The sequence below is a fragment of the Mchenga conophoros genome, linkage group LG14, assembly GCF_057382185.1.
Source record: "Mchenga conophoros isolate Kocher_MC1m ecotype Shallow Benthic linkage group LG14, M_conophoros_male_GT1.1, whole genome shotgun sequence".
NCBI classification, from domain to species: domain Eukaryota; kingdom Metazoa; phylum Chordata; class Actinopteri; order Cichliformes; family Cichlidae; genus Mchenga; species Mchenga conophoros.
Window position 1 is genome coordinate 35,917,609 of NC_140539.1, and position 14,538 is coordinate 35,932,146.

The 14,538-nt window shown below is 42.8% G+C and overlaps 1 protein-coding gene across 1 annotated transcript; it reads left to right on the plus strand.

Moving 5' to 3' along the window:
* Positions 1 to 245: 245 nt before the first annotated feature.
* Positions 246 to 13,331, plus strand: LOC146560260 (sushi domain-containing protein 6). Its single transcript, XM_085244222.1, has 5 exons — positions 246 to 453; positions 5,022 to 5,128; positions 8,374 to 8,568; positions 11,247 to 11,379; positions 11,833 to 13,331. The coding sequence occupies exons 2-5, from the start codon at positions 5,035 to 5,037 to the stop codon at positions 12,170 to 12,172; spliced, it is 762 nt and encodes a 253-aa protein (XP_085100348.1). The 5' UTR covers positions 246 to 453; positions 5,022 to 5,034; the 3' UTR covers positions 12,173 to 13,331.
* Positions 13,332 to 14,538: the final 1,207 nt, after the last annotated feature.

The window sequence follows — 14,538 nt, forward strand, 5'->3', positions numbered from 1 at the left end:
CTTCATCGGCTTTTCAGCTCATTTTAATGTTTCTTTGTATATGTTTATTTTTATTTTGGAACCGGCCACAGTTTCCTTTTCCTAATTGTGCTAAGAGGAACTAAAGCGTTAAAGGGTGTGTGTGTGTGTGTGTGTGTGTGTTTGTGGCTTAAAGAGAGCGTTTCCAGAATATGACGGCAGGCGCGCAGGTGGGCGGTGTTTGGAGGCAGCAGCAACCAATGGGAGGCCTATGTGTCGCTGTCAAACACAGCTGATCGATGAGTGAGGGGAGAACAGCCCAAAAGGTCCCACTTGTTGCTGTGCAGGAGCAGCGATCGTCAGCTGGTCGCGGAGGTCTGATCGACCCTCGGTTCGCGCCCTGAAACCGGTGAGGAAGCACACCAGGAGTCCTCGACAGCCCTGCAGCCGCTCCGGTGCACGATCACCCCGCCGTGCCTCGCTCTCAGCCCTCAGGTGAGCTTTTTTCATATTATTTCTGACATTTTCACTCCCTTCCATTGCTTCATTCACACCGAGGAGGTGTCGGGCTTTGCGCTTACCTGCCCGGTGACGGCGGGATAACGCAGGTGTAAAGACGAACAGCGAGGACTTCCCACTGTGATCTGGTGTGTGGGTGTTTTTCTGATGTCGCTGGATCCACACACAGCAAACATCGGCGGTCACAGCAGATCGCGCAGGGGCGCTCGGTTTCTGTAATTGAATTATTGTTGCGGTGACAGAAGAGCGGCTCCTTCACAAACGACCGAAGGGCCTAAAAATAACAGGTCCGTCATGCTGATGATGATGCGGTGGAACGGGGGAGATTTTTACATAACAAACAGTGTTTGTGCGCAGAAATCTGTAATCCGACAGGAGCTGTGCAGCTTTTAAGGACAGGCTTTTAGTTTCAAGGCTTTCCAGGAGTCCTTGAAGCCTCTTCAAGGGTTAATTTGAATGGGTTTAAGCTGTCAGGGCTCTGCACTGTAAGAGTGTAGGTCTACAGATGAAATATGACTTTAAGCACTTTCCTGCTTTTCTCTGCCACATTTCGTGAACATTGGAAATGATGCGAGCTTCAGATGTAGCAAAAAACGCCTTTGAGTAATGAGGTTATCACCCTCAAGCGCACTTGTGATGTTACCGATGTATTGTTTGGTTGTGAGGTGAGGAAAGTGCTCTTTGAGTCACGTTCATTAACACCAAGACCGTCAGATGTGGACTTGTGATGGGGGACGTACTTTTAAGTCAGTTTTATTTATATATTGCATTCATATTTTTATGTGAGAGTATTTATGCTAAGGTTTTTTGCAGTCCGGCAGTAATGCGTTAATTTCTTTATGCTTGCGTGAACGAGGAGTCTTGACTCTTGAGGGACTGAGGAGGCAGGATGAAGGAAAACCAGTGTATGAGTTGTTCTGAGTTATTTTCTGCTTTCCTTTGTTTTTATGCTGCTTGTTGAATGATAAAAGAAGCAATCTGAAGGCGTAGCTGGGCCGATTTCCACATTATTCAACATTAATCAACTAAAAATCATAGCAAAATGAGAGAAAGTATGAGTCAAAACATGTTAATTGTAAAAACCTGAAGGAAGGATCTGGACTGTGGTGGATGAGCTAATATGAAAGTTCCTGTCAGATCTGGCTGATTGAGCGGTTAAATGAACCTGTAATATCAGACCAAAGCGGTTTTACTGCCATAATATTAGTGCGTGGCTAATTTCTGGCAGATTTTATGACCTTTAGTATCTTACATCTGACTCACTGAACAGGAAACACTTTATGGATAAAATCATTTCCACAAAGAGATCTGAGATCATCAGGAAGGATCTCCAGTGCTAATTTAGCTTTGAACTTTCACCACATTTTAGTCTCGATCTGCAGCTCCCTTAGCCGCGGCACACACGATTAGACCAGTAAAAAATATAGAGCGATACAACATACATGCAAAACACGACACACTGTAAAACCTGCATATGTATACATCTATTTATAAACATAATATAGAAACCAGGCAGCAATTCTGACGGTGCGTTTAAGCGCGAAATGATCCTGCTTTCCATGTTTTTCTCTATTAATTTATGTCTCAGTTAAGTGAAGCACACATGATATTCCTGTTTCCCTCCTGCACTGAGATGCGTTCGTGTGTCTCAAATAAATATTGGTGCACACGGGAGCAGCAGCTGCAGGGTGGCATGCTTGCTGCATCCCTGCCATCGGCTCAGTAATGCAGCATCAGCACTTCCACAGAGTGCTGCTGTGCATTGTGTACACAGAGGCCAGGTTTCTGTTTCTTTGTTTGTTGTTTCATCACTGATGGGTTTTTTTTCTTTTTCTTTTTTTTGTTGTTGTCTCAAAACATAAGTGAGGAATAATTTCCTACCGCGTGGTCAGCTGAAAAGACGGATTTTGGAGCCTGACCCCAAACACAGGTTTAATCACATGCTATCTTATGATATCTGAGATGGAGCTCACATGTTGACTCTAACTTGTGGTTAAAAACTGGAGTCAGTTCTTAATTAAAAGCGGTAATAATCATACCCTGACATTAAGTGTTATATCCTCCATCTGCCTGCTCGTTTCTCACGTTCACACTGGAGCAAAAAGAGCAAAGTTCAGGCTTTCACAGGAGGACTCTTCTTCACGGCTACTCATCCACCAGGCTCTCAGATGTGGCTTAGCACCACCTTCTACAAACTACTGTTGATAACTTCCATAACTCACGCTTTTGTTTTCCCCCTTATCTTTACTGTCTGCGTCATGTTGTACGAGACCGCGAGGCTCCCTCAAGGTTGCAGTCCCCTTCTCACCTGTGCTCACGCCAGCTGCTTCCTCTGTTTGTGCCAAACAGCTCGATGTTGTGGCTGCAAACATGGGGGGGAAAAAACATCAGGTCCTGTGCGCCAGAAAATATTTCCAAGAAAGAGCGAGCTAAACAAGAGCAAATGCTACTCTAATATGAGATAAAGAAGGTGAAATGTGTACACACAGGCGTGGCCACCCTGAGTTACGGTGAAATCATTTCACCTCAGTCATGAAGGGGAGGTGTAGGTGATGGGGGAGGACAGTCCAGCTCCAGGAACTATTTTCTCTGTGAAATTATTCTGCTTTTGTCTTATTCTCACTGTGCAGCTGCATTTTTGTTGCACCTGCAGTGTGGAGTCACCTGTAGCATCTGCCAGTCATATCACCAGTCCTCAGCACCCAGACTGCACCGGCGCAGTCTGAAGTCGGCAGGAAATCTGACATTTAAGCCTCTCCAGAACGATTCTGATCGAGTCTGCGTTGATGCTTCACATCTTCAAACGCAAAGTTTGCCAAACCGAGCGAAGCCTGGCTGTCGTTTCAGGGCTTTGTAGCGAGACAGGAAGGCCTGATGAGGCTGGTTTTATTTTATCACTCTGTTGTCACGGCAGCCTTGTTGCCTCCAGGCTTTTTCTAACTTCACAAACATTACAGCACAAGTTCTAATATCACACAGATCCATGATGACTAAGATGCAGACCTCCCACACAGGTTGTGGTCACAGAAGATGGAGATGGTGTGAATGTGTGTGTGTGTGTGTGTGTGTGTGTGTGTGTGTGTGTGTGTGTGTGTGTTTCAGTGTGTTAATCTGTAGTGTGTGTGTGTGTGTGTGTGTGTGTGTGCGCGCATCTAAGCCTGGCTGGCTCGCTGAGGCAGTGGGTCCTCCCCCGGCTGCTCCAGAGATGACTGGCATCTCTGTCGACATGAAAGCACCGAACACAAATGAAAGAGGGCAAAGTACACCTACACGCACCTTTTCACACATGCTGCCATTTGGGCTCCGGCTCCGGCAGAGGTCTGGAACCAGTTTATCTCAGGAAGTGTGTGCGTGCAATGTTAGTGATTTGGAGATAAAGGTTTGGTTGCTGTGGCGATTGCTTTCGGTTTCGGCGTGAAGAAAGTTTTGTATCGGCGCCGTCAGACGGCGGCGGTGGTCGATATGGCCACTGTTGAAACCGTAAACAGTGGGAGGTGGTAGTTTCAGAATGGATCACCTGAAAGGTTGAAGTCAGGCCGTGCTGTCTTGGTTAAAGGTTTGATGGGAAGATGGTGAAATAAAGTAGGGTGTGTGTCTCTTTTAGAGTAGCTCTGCATGATTCTGAGTCCAAAATAATCTTTATTTGAACTGTACTGAGCATCAGTGCAGATCCTCAGTTCCTCCTCTGACTGAAACAAGCAGTCAAACTTTCTTCTGATTGGCTGTACCTCACAAACAGAAGGTCTGAAAAGCTGGTGGGCGAATTTTTATCTGATTATTTTTGCAGAAAACTTCTGCTCAGCCATCATCAGCAAAATCCACGTTTTACTGTTACTTTGCTGCATTTCCAGTAGAAGCAAATAAAAGTGTGTGACTGTTTGGCATTTTAACACAGAGCTGTGATATAACGTGGCTGACGCTGCTTTGTGACAAAGTGACAAACAGATGCTACACGATTATTCAGTTACTCCGTTGGCTCTCAAACCTCCTTCAGAGGCTGGAGAAACTCCCCAGTACTTCCAAACATTAGACAAAGATCCTGGTGGGTTATAATCTTAAACATCTTCATCATTGTTGCTTCTCTGCATTTTAAAAGCAGCTTTCTGAGTTAAATGTGGCTGAAAATGGCAGGTTTTATGCTGCAGACAGAGGGGAGGACGTGGGGCTTTAAATCTTATGTTTTGTGTTTAAAAATCAGAGCGAGGTTCTTTGTCGCTGCAGCTGCAGCTACTTGGTGAGCAGAGGGTGTGGTGGTGATCAGCAGCTGACAGGTGTGGATGAAGACAACAGCTGGCTCGCTCTGTAGGTGTTCTCTGAAAAATAAGGCGGACAGGCTGGTTCACAGCTGACAAAAGCAGGGTGAAGGTGTTTGCGTTCACAGCTGGGGTGTCGTTTTAATCAGAAAGGTTTTGGCAGGTGGGGGGACTTCTTCCTGGTGACCGTCCGTTACCCCCGTGTGTGTGTGTGTGTGTGAGAGTGTGAAGATGGCCGCTGGCATGTTTGTGTGTGCTTTCTCCTCCTCTGACTCTCTGTTGTGTCACCAGGAAGTCCGGTTTGATGTCGGCCTCAGTCCTCTCTCCATGGCCGTGTGGACCCGTCAGTCTGGTCTGTGGACTCTTCCTGCTGGCCTCCTCACCACTCCTCATTGCAGGTACGACCTCTGACCCCAACAGGGTCGCTTTTAAAACACACAGCAATCTCCACTCAACCTTTTTGAAAGAACTCAAGCAAAAACTCTGAGCTGATGGCAGAGAAATGACGCACACTTTGATTCAGTGTTTGAATATTAGAGAACTAACAAAGTGCTCATTCATCTCATCGTGGTGGTTTTACATTTTGGACTGAAAGAAGAAGTAGGGAAAAAGATTGCCAGTGTCAGCTCTGCCACTTCCTCTTAACCCCTTTATGACAGAAATTGCTCTCAGATGATCCAAAAGATACGAGGGGTGAAGAACCTAAACAGAAAGTGATTATTTCTGCTTGCTTCACACATCAGAGTTTAGTTTTCACAACTGTTATGAGTAGTGTGCATGCAGGCCAGTTCACTTTGCACATAAATGTTCATCTAAAGCAGTGGTGTCAAACATAAGGCCCAGGGACCAGAATTGGACATTGAAACATGTAATGACTTAACTTTTTTTCAGATTTTTTTTTTTTTTTTTTTTTTTTGGCTTGTCCTACTGATAAACACCTCCCCCCCAACATTCATACTACACCAAAGTAATGAAGTGATGGATCAACATTTAAATGACAGAAAATTCCCATTATTTTTCTTTCAAAAGTCTTTTTATTAGACAAAGGTTCCAATACAATGTATACAATAACACAAAATGCTTCAGAATATTCCAAAATTTCAATCTTGTTCCCACCCCAACCCTTAAAACAACAAATAATTGGCAGCCTGCTGCCCAACTAAACAAAAAAACAAACAAAAAAACAAACAAAAGCAAAAAACAACAAACAAATTCCCATTATTTTTATTTGAATTAACAAAACTTTCAACTTTATAATTAAAAGCAATGAGAAACCAGAACTTTTGCACATTTCTTATGCTGAGATAAATGTGCAGTTAAACCACTTTACCGTGACCGAAAGGGAATTTTTACTGCCCACTTAAGATCAAAGTGGGTATGTGTGTGTGGCCTTTGATGTAAAGTGAGTTTGACATCCTTGATCTAAAGTGTGCTGATTGGTCAGTTTGATGACGGTGCTGTGATGTCCCTGAAATTCACAGACATGTAAATCTGTTGCCTCAATAAATTTGATTAAAAATATGGAAGAAGATGGGCCAGAGCTCCACCGAGCCCCATTTATTCTGGACTGTTTCAAAGCGCTCTATGAACCAGGGAGCCCTCAGCCTGACACATCATAATGCAGCTTTGTCAGGCGCCTCCTGTGTTTCCCCTTCATGCAAAAGGCATCATTGAGCGTCAGTTGTTCCAGCCGCAGCTCTATCGGTACCTGACAGGTCACAGTCCTGTTTTTGCAGGACTTTTTTTGTTTTGCCCAAAGACTGGGCTTGGTTTAAAGCTTGTCTCTTCACAACAGGAACCCTGGTATTTGAGAAATGACGAGTTGGGAGTTGCCGATTATTCTCACGAATGTCGTAAAACCCTGTGTCTTTGTATTGCTTCAATTCCCACAATCCTTCTGCAACCAAAGAGCTCCAAACACAGACGCATGGCGACCCCGGCTTGAGTTGCATAAGCGGTTAAATAAACTGATATAATCCTATTTTATTCAGCTCACCTTATGTGTACCAGCAGGAGTGAAACTGGAAACCACTTTTTAGTGAAAGTTTTTAAAAGATAACTTTATTTGGAAATTCAGATTTCCACCTGATCTTACCTGAAGAGAAATTTAATTAAAGTAATTTAGAGATTTATTAAAGCCACACAAACACTAAAAGATCAAAAAGTCACCCTTATTTTTTATTTTTTTTTTAATTCACTGAAAAGGCCACATAAAGCCTCTGCAGCAGTTTGGACTGAAACACACTTATATGACACCTTTACCATGACTGATTTTGAAACACTACATGAACTTTAGGCAGGATGTCTGCAGTTTCTCTTCAGGTCACTGTGTTCAGTCTGTTTTGGAGGTTTGAAACTAGCTGTCTGGCTCCTCCTGTCCTAATAAGAACCGTCTTGTCACGCTCTTTAGCTCGTATAGGAACCAGCTGCGTTTCGTAACACTGCAGTGCAACTTTGTGGCTCAGATGCGTCTAAATATCTGTTTCTTTGATTTTTAGAAGGCGAGTGAAATCCCTTGAAAGTGTCTTACTTTATTCATTCAGGTGTCATTTTGCGCTCTCAGCTTCACACTTGCCCTACTCTCAGCACGTTAACGCTGAAGAGGTGGAGGAAACCATAATTCTGCAGACATACGTTTTTAAGGTGAAAGATGAAGAAATAGAGGAAGTTGGGAACACAGCTGGGTTTCTGGTAAAGCTGCCTACTGTGGGCGAGTAAATAAAGATCATTAAAAAAAACGGAACCACATCTCTGTGGAGCCTTTTAGCCACATATCAGCTCTTGTTTGCTGTAATAATATCCCCTCGCTGTGCTTTCATGTGGACACAGCTTGTGTTGCACTCTTCATCCATCACCCCTCACCATGAAACCTCGCCTGCATGCTTATCTTCTTCGAGTGTGTTGGAATAGCAACTTGCACTCCAGGTCGACTTATTGCCCTTTGGTTTCTTTTTTTGTTTAGTTATTTAAAATCCAGACAAAGGATGCATGCAGGTCCTCTTTCATTATCCATAAATTCAGTGAACCACACAAGTGTTTGCACAATGACACATTTAAGAACAGTGCAAATACAAAGGGGGCAGAAAGCTGCAAAATCATTGGCTAGCACTGTGAAACCAAAGGACACTGTGGAAATAACTCTAAAGCAATGCAAGCCTACAGGAGATATAAACCCCCCCCTGAATATTTATGTAATGGGGGGAAAAAAAACCCTCCTCAATCCAAACAGAGCTAAATCTCTCTTAGTTTCAGCTGATGGCAGCTGGTGGAAGGAAGGAGTGAGAAAAACACCTCCACAATGTTTATCCTGTTCTTTAAAGCCAAAAGCAAACAAACGCACATGGAGGAGTGCTGCAAAAATGGAGGAGGGCCGAGGGAGAACATAAACAATATCCAGCAACAGTGATGGATCCTGAACAAATGTCCAGGTCTAGGGCCACAGGACCGTAGTCTAACAATGGATGTCCAGAGCTTCCTCTCAGGACCCACCTCCTTCAGCTCTTCTGGAGCTGCACTGAGATGCTCCCAAGTGGCCATCTACTCTCAGCTGGATATGGCCGAATGTCTAACTTAGGAGGTGTCGAGGAGGTCTGGTGCTTGGAGAAACATGGCCCCTTCTCATCACTGTTTTGTTTTTCTGCAGGCAAAATGAACTGCACTCACCCTCTGGTGCCAGAATATGGAGGTTTTCGCTGCGATCCCTCCCCGTGCCAAGGCTTCCCTCACAAGACCACCATCCGCCTCTTCTGTGAATCAGGATACCAGATGAGGACCTCACTGTCCAGGTGCCGCAACGGGAAGTGGGGTCCTCCCATATCTGCCTGCATCCCCATGAAAGGTGAGAGTTTGACGGCCTCCAGTCAGAGTTATAGCGTGTTGTGTTTTTGTTTGCGCTCCAGCAAAGTGATCAGGGCGTGGTGTTGATGTTTGTGTGTTTTGTTAAGTGCAAAGAGCAGTGGTACATTAAACTCACACTCTTAGATGTGTTTAATGGAGCTGATAAGCCAGTTTGAGTTTCCATGCTTACGAGTTTTGCTCATGCATATTGTCAGCAGGTTGTTAGTTTCGATTCGAGCCATCCAATCGCCTCTGAGGCTTCTGGAGTTACTCCGTTTAGAAGTCGTATGATATGAAACTTTCCTTCTTTAATAATAAGATTTTCTTAGACAACTCTTAACATTTCCCAGCAGTAGCGAGCATCACAGCGTTGCTTAGAGATTATTACTTAAGTTTATAATCTACCTGTGACTCATCTCCCCGTCAGCCCAGCCAGTCTAAAGGCTGGTTAGTCATTTTAGTCACCGCTCATTTCTTGTTTTAAGCATTCAGGAAGTAGATGGCGTGTGTACCAAGTACTTGTCGACAGCATACAAATATGTGTTAATGCTAATTTCCGATATGAAGAAAGTAATATGAAGCTTCATCTCATCATCTTCATCTAATTTCCATCTCATCATTAATACCAATGAGTATCAGCCACTGTTACATTTTTTCTTTTAATTTACAGCCGCTGACTTTATGGCACTATTGAAAATGATTAAGGAAACAAATTGTACTTGCGTGGCTTTTTAAAGTGTGCAGTACTCAAAGAGCTTGAGTCACATGAAATCAATACAGCATACCACGCGTTCAGCAAATTATGAACTCAAATTTCCCAGATTTTACAATATTTAAAACAGATAGCCGAGATCACGTGCCCCATACACCGCACAGTTTCAGAAACACTGGTTTCATGAGGAACTGGATGACAGCCTGATAACAACCCTGGACACAAGCACGGACTAGGACTCAGTAACCACTCCAGGAGTTAAAGCTAAACCAGCGCTCTTGGTCAATGAAACACTGACAGCAGCATCACACGGCCGCAAGACTCAAAGTCTCAGCAGAATAAAAGAAAACTATGATCATAACACACTAAGTTAAGCATTAACAATCTAGTGAGACTGTGCATGTGCCACTGCAGATGTATCCCTTAAAAATAATTAAATAACACACTTGTGGATGACTGTGCTTCTCAATATTCACGAATAGGTAGTTATAACTAGACTAATATAAATGCATTAAATTCAACATCTTTTTAAAGATAATATTACAATGGAAAGCTCATAAAATGGAACCAACGAGCATAGATTTCTTTTAGAAAATGTACAGTATTTACATTATGTGTTAAGAGACATCTTAGTTTTGGCCACATGTTGGTGCCCCATACACCACACACTTACCAAAACACCCATTTCATTAACTTCTGAAACAACAACAAACGAGTCTCTGTCGTAGTTTTCTGTTAATGTGTAAACTTTCATGTTTGTGGCTACATTATTGCTGGAAACCACATTATTCATTCACAAGAATCAACACCCACCAGCAGTGCCACTGAACTGTTGTACTCTTAGTCTCACAATGCCGCCAGTGCTGCAGTGTGACCCGATATATTTACTCTTAGATTCTGCTGAAGTACACTTTTATTGGGCTTGTATTGAAACTTCAAATCTCTACTTCCTTTTCCTTTTTTTTAAATTTATATTATTTCACATTTCAATGATGTGTGATTCTGCACAATGACTTTTATTTTAAGTACTTTTTAACTATATTTTGATGCTCAGAATCTTAACTTTACCGCAGTAAAGAGTCTGAATACACATTTCACTGCTTTGCTGAATAACTATGCAAAACAAAAGGACTTTTAGTTTTGTTTTTGTGCACAGGGCTGCGCATGAACCTGAAAATCATCCCCAATGTTTTCTACACTGACACAAAATGTAGATAATTCAGTACCGATGTAAGTTAAATGCATCAATTATGCAGAAACAGCAGACGCAGCAGCTTTATCGTCTTTATCTTATGACCTACTTAAGAGGTGAACACAGACACACTCTACAGAGGAAGTAGCAGCTTTACTTTCCTCAGACCAGTTCCAACTTCCTCTGTCGCCATTCAGTCGAATGTGCTGCAACAGGAAGTCAAAGTGCAGAAAGAGGAAGCGGGCAAAGCCACCATAATAACCATTAAACATTTCCTCTCTGATGCTGTCAGTCTCATGGAAAGCTGCTGCCGTGTTGTCACGGGCACAAACAAACCACACAGCTTGAAAATCTCTCCTCTCGCAAAGATCTTGAGATAGATAATTAATTTCTGCTCAGAGCTTCTACTCAGAACACACAACCTTTCCCAGGGTTATGCATTTAGGTTCAGTTTACCTGTCTTATTGTGGTGACAAAAACACCAAATGCACATCTGGCATTCAGGCACAATTTTGGAAATAATCAGATCTCCTCAAAGAACCTGGATTTTAGTTTTGGAAGCCTGTTCTGCTGAAAACAATCCTGTTAAGTTCAAACCTGCTGCAGAATGTTCTGGTGGCTCTGCTGCATATGCATGGTCTCATGCATAAATGCGACCACACCCAAAATGGCCCAAGATGTTCAGTGTGCACACACACAAAGTCAGGAAAAGGCAACAAAATGTGAAGGTTTTGGTATTTTCAGCATCTGTAATGTCTGTCTTTTTCTTCCTCAGGCAATCCTATCCCAAAACCCGACGACTCAATGCCCAGCATGGCCACGACTGCAGTGGGTGTGTCCATCTTCCTGCTCACCACCACCGCCTGCCTGGTCCTCAAGTCCCGGCTCTACCCCTGTCAATCACAAAGGTAAGAAGAAACGTCTATTGACTTTTTATCCATGTATTTGTTTCTGAGCACCTATTTTTACAGGTGTGACATCTTATGTGTATTTATATGCACATGATATAAATAAACTAATAGCTGTACAGGACAGACACCACTTCAAACACTCTGAGTGTTATCAGCCTATCAAAGCTGTTGCCACATGTTCTTATTATTATAATAAATAACTTCTTAATTAGGTCAACTCCACCTTGTAGTAAGGCAAGAGGGTTAGTAGTATCCATTCTGGTTACTGATAAATACTGATACTGAAATGTGTGTTAGCATCACGTGCTGCCTTGTCTGAGTGTGGGGAGCTGGAAACACAGGCTGAACTTTAGTTACTTTATATTCAGTGCTGTAGTTTCAGGTCAGAGGTCAGGAGCACTTCATTTGTCATCTGAGCATTAACCTCTTACTTTTCCTTCCTCCCTGCAGCCGTCGCTCCTCAGACCAGCTGGACCTGATGGTGGACGGGCTTCCAGTTTCCCTTCCCTCCTATGAGGAGGCGGTGTACGGCAGCTGGGGGCAGCGCATCCCTGCCTGCTCAGCTCCCGGGCCCACGCAGCTCCTCCTGGCTCAGGAGGCCCCGGGCTGTCAGCAGTCTTCCCCGAGCAGCCAGTCAGACGGCAGCCACTGCCCGCTCCTATCGGGCCAAAGCCCTGACAACCCTCCACCGCCTTACGAAGAGGTCCAGTCGCCACATGCCAGAGACAGGATGAATGACGGGGACGTCCTGCAGCTCCGCGTTGCACTTTCAGACGATAAGGACACATGATGACGGACGGAGAGACTCAGAAGTAGTTTATGATTTTGACAGGTGCAGTGTTCACTCTGCAGATAACTGCTCAAAAAACATAAAAACAGGGGCTCACGGCAGACTCCTGTACTGCCCGCACTTTTCCTGGTTGGCTCACCAGCATCAGGACCTATCACATGGTATTTTAGACGATAAGCTCTGATTGGCCAGTTGTTGGGTCAAAAAAGACCCGAATGAAGAGGACTGAAGTGCATTTATAGCTGAAACGTTGATTGTATAGTGTGTTTGTATAAACGTTGATTGTATAGCAAATGTATGTGACACAGGGAGGGGGTGTGTTGTGCGGTATCATCGCTGTCTTGTGAAATCCTGAGAGTGTGAAAACAGGAAGGCTTTTACCAGACAGCGGTGACATGAAGGTGTGTGTGTGTGTGTGTGTGTGTGTGTGTGTGTGTGTGTGTGTGTGTGTGTGTGTTTTCAGTGTGTTTCTGGAGACGTCGTCTACCTTTTCCCCTCAGTGACGGGGCTCATTAAGGCTTCGTTTGTGAAGTCAGTGGCGTGTTGTTTCTTTTCACTTCTGCATTTGTGTCTGAGACTTTTGCACAGTGTTTCTATTAAAGTCCAAACGGGCCGAGGCGCACGGGCTGCTGATTTAAAAGCACACACACTCGGGTCGTGGATGGTGATTTTGTTTTTTTTAAATAAAATGTTAATTTCATGTACAGCAAAGTGCTTGGAAACCAAATGTTCTCTCAAAGTGTTTCTGCTGTGTTCATTCAATGCTGATGGAGGAAAAACTATTTAATATTTAATCGCTTTCAATCTACAGTTATGAGTCGATTGGTTTACTAAATGAAATCAATATATTTAGTAAATCATTAGAGATTTATGTAGGCACTTTAAAAAAAAAAAATCAATTTAAAATAAAATAAAAAGAAGATTTTAGGTGCAAATCTCTGAGATGACCCGGATGCCTTTGAGGATCATCTTCATGTCCTTACTGGGTTCCTCGAATGACTGACGCCTTCAGACCTTGAATGTATTTAATGTTTTTGTTTTGTGCAGACAGATCTGAACTAATATATATAAAAATATGTGTATATAAATTGTAATATTTACAAAATCATTATTTCTATATTGTGTTATTGCACAGAACTATATGATTAATAAATGTTGAAGTGTTTCTTTATTTGCACGTCTCCGTCTCATTTGTTGCTGTTGTAAACACAGCTGATATTTTGTGCAGCATTTGTCTTTAGCTGCTAGTTTTTACATAAATCTGAAAGTTTTCACACAACTGTTTGAGATGCTCTGCTAAAAACAGCAGGAACTCTTTAAGGGGTTGCAGGGTTTTAAATTCCTGGTGGTGAACTTTTTTTCTTCTTGCTGAACAGTTTTTCCTGGCTGGATGAACCTTTTACCCCTACATGCTGCAGGTTAGCCCACAACAACAGCTGTCAGCAGTAAAGTTGATGATTGTGTTCCCAGAAAGTGACTGAGAAACAGTGTAACTCAAGCACGGTGAAGAAACAGCACAGCGAGTTGTACTGTTTGAAGTTGTGAAAACAAATGACACAAAATCTGGTCTTTCCCTTTTAGGAGACTGCAGGTTAGCTGGCATGAGAACTTTGCCCATGATGCAACACAACAATCAGACATCTGATGTCACGTCGCACAGCCAAATCAGGTCAATTTGTTTACAAGGATGGTTAAAAGAAAAAGCTAGACATTGATCATGCACAGCTAATAAAACAATAAATGCATTAAAACATAAAAGTACTATGACCTAAAAAGTAAACAATACAAAACAAAGCAGTCTAGTTTAACCTGTTTTCTAGGCTTCCTGCTCGAAAATGACATCCCCAAAATGAATGGAGTATTTCTCTGCAATCACAAACTGTGTAAACAATCTTGGTATCAAAATAAAGCTTACACTTGTTCATCAGAGGTGTAAAAATTGCAGCAGATGTTACTGTGTCAAAGTTACTCAGGCTGGAACACAGAAAAAGTTTTTAGTGTAAAACCCTTTTAAAAATACGCTTTAGATCTCATTTTAATCCAGAAATTCAGTAATCAACATATAAACATCATCTGTGCAAAGATTTGTGCTTCTAAAGTAAAACAGTGAAAAATTAAAACACTTTTAATAAATAAATATTTAGACATTGTACAACAAGTCCAATCCTGACACACTCTGGACACCATATGTGAGTAAAAGTTTTAGGTATTAAACAGCAGAGATTATTTAATTTCATTAACATGCCTAAAAATGCTTGTTTTTTGAATATTTTTGAAGAATTAACCACACATTCACAGACAATGGGCCCTTTCTGAGGGGTTGCCGCTTCCGGCTTCTTTTAGCCTCTTTTAGCGGATTGACACTT

Bases quoted from the DNA above. Each gene is read 5' to 3' on its own strand.
- LOC146560260 (XM_085244222.1), top strand. From the start codon at position 5,035: ATGTCGGCCTCAGTCCTCTCTCCATGGCCGTGTGGACCCGTCAGTCTG. The intron at 5,129-8,373 runs GTACGACCTCTG...GTTTTTCTGCAG, and splicing joins CTCACCACTCCTCATTGCAG to GCAAAATGAACTGCACTCAC. The intron at 8,569-11,246 runs GTGAGAGTTTGA...TTTCTTCCTCAG, and splicing joins TGCCTGCATCCCCATGAAAG to GCAATCCTATCCCAAAACCC.